At 32.8% G+C, this 7987-nt stretch overlaps 1 protein-coding gene across 1 annotated transcript; it reads right to left on the bottom strand.

The window, feature by feature from the left end:
• Positions 1-1976: 1976 nt before the first annotated feature.
• Positions 1977-3218, bottom strand: LOC134846158 (uncharacterized). The gene is made up of 2 exons (XM_063863396.1): positions 2735-3218; positions 1977-2411 (listed from the first exon to the last, which is right to left on the bottom strand). Exons 1-2 carry the CDS (start codon positions 3050-3052, stop codon positions 2163-2165), a joined length of 567 nt encoding a protein of 188 aa, XP_063719466.1. The 5' UTR covers positions 3053-3218; the 3' UTR covers positions 1977-2162.
• Positions 3219-7987: the final 4769 nt, after the last annotated feature.

Genomic DNA, 7987 nt, shown 5'->3' on the forward strand with positions numbered 1-7987 from the left:
AGTGCTCAATAATTGGTCATGAATCATTTTTGATTAATGAAATTTTTGCAAAATTGTTTGTTTTTAGGCTAATAATATCAAAATTTTTTTTGTTAAAATTTAGACCAAGTTTGAAATTAGTTAGCTTCCATCACTTCAATTTGTAACACTTTTGTGTTGCGGGCTAATTTTCTTTTTTTCAGCATCGAAGTATCAAAAAGCAGTCTAGTTAGACTCATTTCAACGCTTTTATGTAAGAAGTTTTTGGTAGTGGTAAGCGCGATCCTTCGGGTTCCACGTTGATCAAGGTATCTAACCCATTAGAATAATAATTTTTAAAAATAGTCTGATTGAAAAAGCACCCCGAGCCTATAAACTCCTTAGTTTCTTCAAAAGGCGGAACGACAATCTTTAGTTTGAACTTCCTATTTATGTTTGAAATCCAAGAATTTACTCAAACCCTTCACACTTCCAAATCACAATATGCATTATCTGAATGACTTATTTTCAATTCAAACGATCTTGCTTCACAAACTGAAAAACCCCTTCCAAAAATCTGACTTCACTCAAGAGTTATACAAATCTCAGACTAAGAGCGCCAACAAATCACTGCTTACGTTTGTTAGCTGATCAAAGAAAAGATCGAGTCCTTCTAAATTTAAAATCCTGTGCAGACAAGAAAGGAAAGGTTAACAACAAAAAAATACAGCCCTTTTAACTATGTAATTTTTCTTTGAAAGTTTTTAATTCTTGGAATTAACAATGATACACTTGTCTTCCAGTTTTTTTTCTGTGCCAATGCAAAAAATGTGTATGGCAAAACTGTGTACATCAAAAAATGTCGAGCAAAAAGACTGCTATACAAACAAAAATTTTCGTAACAGCGCAAAACCATGAATGTTCCAACTGATCGTGAGCTTGTCTGAAGTAGATTTTGGTTAATGGAATATTGACAAAACCCGGATTTTAGACTGATAATACCAAATTTTAAGTGTTAAAACTTCAACCGGGTATTGAATTGTTACGACCATGTGGATTGCCTCTCTTCAATTTGGAATTCTCCTGTGGTGCGGCAAAAACTACACTTTGCCGCATCAAAAACTACACTAAACTAAGCATCAAAGTACAAAATGAGCCGTTTAACTCGACTCATTTCACAACATTTTCATAGAAAGCTAAGTATAATGGTGAGTGCGACCCTTCGACCACTAAGATAAAGGGATTAATCCCAAAAGAGTATCAATAGTTTAAAAAATCATCTGATTAAAAAACCGTTCCGAGTATACTTAATGCTTACTTTTTTTTGAAATCCAGAACAAAAAAATCAATTTGAGTTTCCTACTTAAGTTCAACTAATGCATTATCTGAATGACTCATTTGAAGTTGAAATGAACCGTCTTCACATGATGTTTAAAAACTTAAAACGTTTCAACCTGACTTTTTCAGTTTCAAAACCTCGAGAAGACGGCGGTATAATATCTATCTTTTCCAGCGCTAAATCAAAAAAATTCACAATTTTTGGAGCTTTTTGGCTGACTGGTTTTTCGTGTTTCGCAAGCACTGGTTTCTTAAATCTTAGAAGAATCTGCGTTTAAACTTAAATGCAAATCATAAAATTTGCCCCAAGGAAAAACATTAATATTTATTTGTTTTTCGGAAACGTAAGCAATTTAATGAAAAAAAACTAAAGATTTCTTAGGGACTCTTGAGTTCATTTCTTAGAAGGTTACCTTTCTAATTGACTCTCACTTTGGTTGCATAATACATTGTCGTTAATCTAATTTCTATCTAAAATAAAACTTATGTAAGGTAGAAGAACTTAATTGAGCAAAAATGTATATTACAACTATAATCAGATCAACGCCGATCTGATATACAATCAGACTGAGACTCATTTAGAAATATAAGTTACTTGGAACCTCAAGAGACCCTGAATAAAAACATTTGTTTCTTCTATTAATACGTTTCTCTTCGCATACTTTCCTTTTGGTGGAGAAGAAACCATAAAATTTCTATTTACCAAGCAGTTACATATTCTCACGCATTTGTGTATCTACTAAGAAATGGGAACTACAGATCATTATTAGTTTAGAATCATTTTTATCTGATTCTAAATCATTGTTTCCTTGTATGATGTTTTAATGTATAAACTGTACAGAGTTTCTCGTCGGCTAATTTGTCCTTTACACCTTCTGAATTTCATTATCATCTACGAAGTCTTCGTCTTTTGTGTACATCGGCGTTAAGAACACAACAACGAAGCTGAAAAAGGAGAACGGCATCTGGACCCAATGCAGTGCCATAGATATTCCCCAGTCGGCGTCTTCCATTTCGTCATTGAAACACCAGGTGGCGAGCACTGGGCCGAAGAAGCCACATGCCGACTGAATGTAGGACAGGACAATCATGAAGTTGAACACGTGGTGATGCACCTGTAAATATTCAAAATTTGACTATTTGCATAATTTTGACAGCCTTCTTGATCATAAAAATCAATCAAAATTAGACAGAATTGGTTATGAAAATAGTTTTGAAGTTAGTAGATATGCTTAACTGAACATTCAGTATGAAAAAGCAACGACTCAAATCCAGTGAGGATCTATTATAAACCAATTATCAAAAGTGGCTTTCTAAAAAAATTATACTATTGACACTCAAGGTCTTTCAAATTTTGCCCTAAGTAAAAGAATATGAAAACTGGTCAATTTGTTTTGGTTCCCTACTAGGTATCGACCGGGGCTAAAAGCTCACCAACCTCTGCCGAGAAGTAATACTTAGCACTGCCTGTCAGAATCAGGATTCCAAACTGAAACAAATACGAGCAGAGGAACACTGCCAGGCAATACTGGATTGCCGTGGCCACCTTGGACACCTCCAGAATCGCCAGATCGGTCACGTTTGCGCAGCCAGGGGGTCCAGACGAAGGACACTTTATGAACTGTCCATAGTGCATTGCGGCATCTTTCTTGTACTTTGTAGTTGCGATGGATCCAGAGAGAACCGCAATACAGACCAGTTGCAGACATCCTGCGACAAGGAACCAGATCCCTTTGTTGAATTTATGGTAAAGCATTTTAAAGCTAAGACGAGCTGTTTTTTTTCAGTTCTCCAATTGAAAAATGCTGAATATTATATACAATATGAAACTAAACGACGTATGAGTCAGATATTGAAAAAATCTAATCTGGCTACTCATAGATAATGAAAACAAAAATTCTTTTAGAACACAACTTTTCAAAACAAAACATGTTTTGAAACAAATATATGTAATTGGCTAAAACAAGTGCTTTTAATTAGAAAGCGAAGTTGATTTTACAACATTTTTTTTAAACATTATAAACTCATGATAAGAAGACTCGAGAGCTCCATATATTTTGTTTAGTTAAGTATTCGTGGGTACCCAACTTAAACATGCAAACCATATTTTTCTTTCTTGTTTTTTTGTTTCGTTTTTCTTGTATTTTTGAATTGTTGATTTTATTGCTGTGGTTGTCCAGCTGCTCGTCAATTTACTGATGTGAACATTTCTGATTCAATGCATTTTTGAGCTCAAAAACGTATTTAAATGACAGTTCAATCATCAATTTACTGCTCTGAACATTTCGTATTCAATTCAAGTTCAGAAGCTGAAAAAACACTGAGAATGACTAGATGCATGATTTCAATTTTCTCTACGTTTCATGTCTACATTTCTAATCCATGCAAATAACCAGAAACAAAATTTCCTCGCTCGTATCAGGACAAAGCTTTGATAGTTCAGCTGCTCGTCAATTGGAAGTACAAAAAAATCGAAAAGATTTTGGAAAAAAAAATTTGGATATTACAATTTTTCTCGTAAACCTACACTCACACAGTTTTAGATTCCAAGCGCGAAAATTTTCCGGAGTTGACGCGTTTTTGACTATCAAAATTAACAAACGCAAGACTCTGTTCGTAAACCTGGACAGAATTTTGAAAGAACCGTCTGCATTTTAACCGCTCTCGGAGAATTTTCAGTGAAATTTTTTTGATTAGCTCTAAAGCAAAAATTTGAAATTTTTTTGTTCTCAGCAGCCTAAGAAAATCGAAATACTAGAACTAAAACTAATTTTAAAGTCAATAGGAAGTGGATAAACACACCAACAATTCTCAGAATAACGTACTCAGAAACTAGGTTTTTTGGTTTTAGATTTTAAGTCGCTTGGTCTTTGAGGTATATTTGACTATGAAAATCCAATAGTTTCAAAAAAAAGGAAGAGCCCAGAAAAACAGCTATTTAATCAACTAAAATTGCTTCAGAAACTTTAAAAATTTCCAAAGGATAAAAATTTTAGTGCAACATTTATTTCCTTTCTTCTTCGCTAGAAAAAATTGACATAGTATTGTTGAAAAAATTTCATGCAAATTTTGACGGAAGAGAATCATGGAATTCTTAAGATCAACGATTTTGCAATTGTAATTTTTTTCTATTTTTCATTGCGGTGGGAAAAGAAACAAACTCAATTTCGAAATGTGTACGGTAAAAAAAACAGTGACTTAGAATGTTAACAATGGATAATAAGTCTGCTATGAAACTGCATCTTCAAGTGTTTGGTAGAAACCACAGCAGTTGATTGATCAAAAAAGAAAGCATTATAGTTTTACACTTTCAAGAAACAATATCAAAAACTCACTTTCCATCAACCTGACTGCAATCCAGAATTATACAATTATCAGGTGAAGATTCAGGCAAAAATGGAAAAAGGAAAGATTAACAACAAACGAATACAGCTCTTTGGATCAACGCCGATCCATTAAACAATCAAATTGTTGAGACCAGTTTTTATATTAAATTTTTTTTCCTCAAATGGACAAACGACAATTTTAATGTTTTCTGAGTTTGCTTCTTGAGTTTGTTTTTTAGTAGTTTATCATCCTAATTGGGTCTCTTTTTTGGTTGTATTTTAATCGTCGTTGATCTAAATTATAGTTCATAGAAAAGTTAGTAAAGAACAAGAATTAATTGAGCGAAAGTTTATTTCTATCTATATTTAACGTTTTGCTTAATTACAGGCATATACTTCACGTGTTTTTAAAAACTTAAAATCAGATCAACTCCGATCTATCATACATTTGAAATGTTAACTTTAAAAAAAATCACAAACAAACTCCAAAGACACTAAAAAGAAATTTGTTTTTCTCATGAAAACACCTCCAATCTAAAAAAGAACTAAAGAAAACATAAAACACAGCTGTTTTTTTGTGCAAAATAGTTCAGAAAATGTTGAAAAATTCAACGCACAAAAAATTCAATTTTGATTATACTTTTCTTGTTCTTTCCTAGAAAAAAAGACACCTGAAGGTTTTTGAAAGTTTTAAATGAAAATGTTGACGCAGGATAATCAAAAACTCAAAAGATCAATGAGCGAGCTTTTTTTTCTAATTTTCACTTCGTCGGCTTATATTCGATTTATTAATGTATACGGTAAAAAATACCAATCATTGAGGATGTTCATCAATTGATTATAATTCGGTTATGAAGTTATATCTTCAAGGAAGCCACAACAGTTTCTTGATCAGAAAAAGAATGACTATGCGTTCTACACTTTCGAGATGAAATATCAAAAACCTATTCCATCAACTGAATTCAATCCAAAATTTTACAAAAACTCCGATGAAGAGCCCAAAAAATTCATGGCTGAATTTTGATACCGGTTTAAAGATAACACATAACACTAAATATCCACAGAGAAGAAAAAAAAGTTAACAGCGAATGAGCGTATTTCAAATGAGCGGTCGAGCGCAAATATTACTTTGTTCACAAAAAGACAACTCGTATATGGGCAAAACCTTGAATTTTTAGGCTGATAATCTTTTATCTAGGCTGATAATATCAAATTTTAATGGTTTAAACTTGAATCATCATAGAATTTGAAAAAAAAAACCAATTGGCTTCCCTCACTTCAGTTTGTAACGCTTTTGTGAGGCGGGTTGAATTACTTTTTCAGCATCAAAGTATAAAGAAAGCAGTTTGGATAGACTCATTCAACGCCTTCGTATCAAACAATTATTATAGGAGTCAGCGAGACCCTTCGGGCAGCACGATGATCAAGAGATCGTTCCAGTAAAATAATGACAAGTTTGCTTGCCGATTGAAGAAAACAAATAACTCTACAAAAAGTAGAAATATCTACAGAGAAGGATGGAAAAACTTACAGCGAACGAACGTTTTTCTAAAAGAGGTCGAGCGCAAAAATTACTTTGTTTCAACAAGACAACTCGTAGAAGGGTAAAAAGTTGAATGCTCCGAGCGCCAATTAAAGTGTGTTGATTAATTTATGGTTCATGAAGTTTTGACAAGATTTAATTTTAAGCTTATAATGTCAAACTTCAATCGTTAATATTTGAACCACATATAGAATTTAAAAACCAATTAGTTTCCCTCACTCTTCAACAATTTGTAAGGCTTTTGTTGAGCGGGTTGATTTACTTCCTCAGCATCAAAATATATAACAAACAGTTTAGATAGACTCAACTCAAAGCTTCCTAATAGGAAGTTTAGTATAGATATCAGCGAGACCCTTCGGGTACCACGATGATCAAGGGGATCGGTCCCAGTAGAACAATACTTTTGAAAATAGGTGTCAATCAAAAGAAACCCATTCCGTCAATCTGGCTTTGTTCAACAATTATACAAACCTCAGTTGAAAAGTGCCAATGAATCATGGCATAATAATTTTGAAAATAGGTGTCAAACAAAAGAAACCACCCCAAGTCTATATACACCTTAGTTTCTTCGAAAATCGGAACAATAAAATTTAGTTTGAACTTCTTACTAATGTTTGAAGTCGAAAAGTTAGCTTGACCTCTTTACACTTCCAAATCACAAAATTGGTTATCTGAATGACTTATTTTCAATCCAAACGGGCCGGCTTCACAAATTGAAAAACCCTTTCCTTCAATCTGATTTCACCGAGGAGTTAAAAAAAATCTCAAACCAAGAGCGCCAATAAATCATGGCTTACGTCTCTTAGCTGATTAAAGAGAAGATAGAATCCTACCAGACTTCAAATCATCTAAAGAAAAGAAAGGCAAGGTTAAGAACAAAAAAACTTCAGCCCTTTTAAATACTATAATTGTTTGTTTAAGAAGTTTTTATTTCTTGAAATTTATAATGATGCACTTGTCTTCTAATTTTTCTTCTTGGCCAATGTAAGAAAAAAAATTTCACCGAGCTGGGTAGGTCAAGCAAAAATATTACTATACAAGCAAGATTGCTCGTATCAGGGCAAAATCATAAAAGTTCTGACTGAACTTTAACTTGTCTTGAACAGTTTTTGATTGATGAAATTATGACAAGCTCTAAATTTTGGGCTGATAGTATGAAAATTTAAAAGATAAAACTTTAACCGGGGATATATTTCAAGAAGACTGTGGTAAAATAACAATCTTTTTCAGCCCTACCTAAATTTATGACAATTTTAAGGAGTTTCATTGGCTGACTGGTTTTTCGTGTTTCGCTAGCAACGGTTTTTTAAATCTTAACATCATTGTTTTCTTGTATGATGCTTTACATTCAAATTTGTCTGAAACAATCTAGTGTCTTTTTTGGGGAAGAAGAGGATAACATTGCAGTTTTTTAACGTTTTCTGCAGCAATTTTAGTTAGTTTTCTGGTTTTTTTTTTGAAAAAGTAACTCTTTAATTGTATAATAGATTGGACCTCATTTGATTTTAAGTTTAAAGAACATGTAAAGTACAAGCCTGTACTTAAGCAAAAATAATTGAATTATAAAATATAGATAGATATGTTTAGTCGCTCTTTTGGTTTTTACTCTTCACATAATTTTTGTTTTAGCTATAAATTTTAACAACAACAATCTAATCTACAACCATAAAAAAAAGACTCAAGGGGGTGATAAATTTTTAAAAACAAAAATCAAGAGACCCTAACTTGCTCTTTACAACCTCTGAACTTTATTATCATCGCTGAAGTCTTCGTATTTTGTTTACATCAGCGTTAAGAACACAACAACGAAGCTGAGAAAGGA

Source organism: Symsagittifera roscoffensis, chromosome 5 (assembly GCF_963678635.1).
Source record: "Symsagittifera roscoffensis chromosome 5, txSymRosc1.1, whole genome shotgun sequence".
Classification (NCBI taxonomy): Eukaryota; Metazoa; Xenacoelomorpha; order Acoela; family Convolutidae; genus Symsagittifera; species Symsagittifera roscoffensis.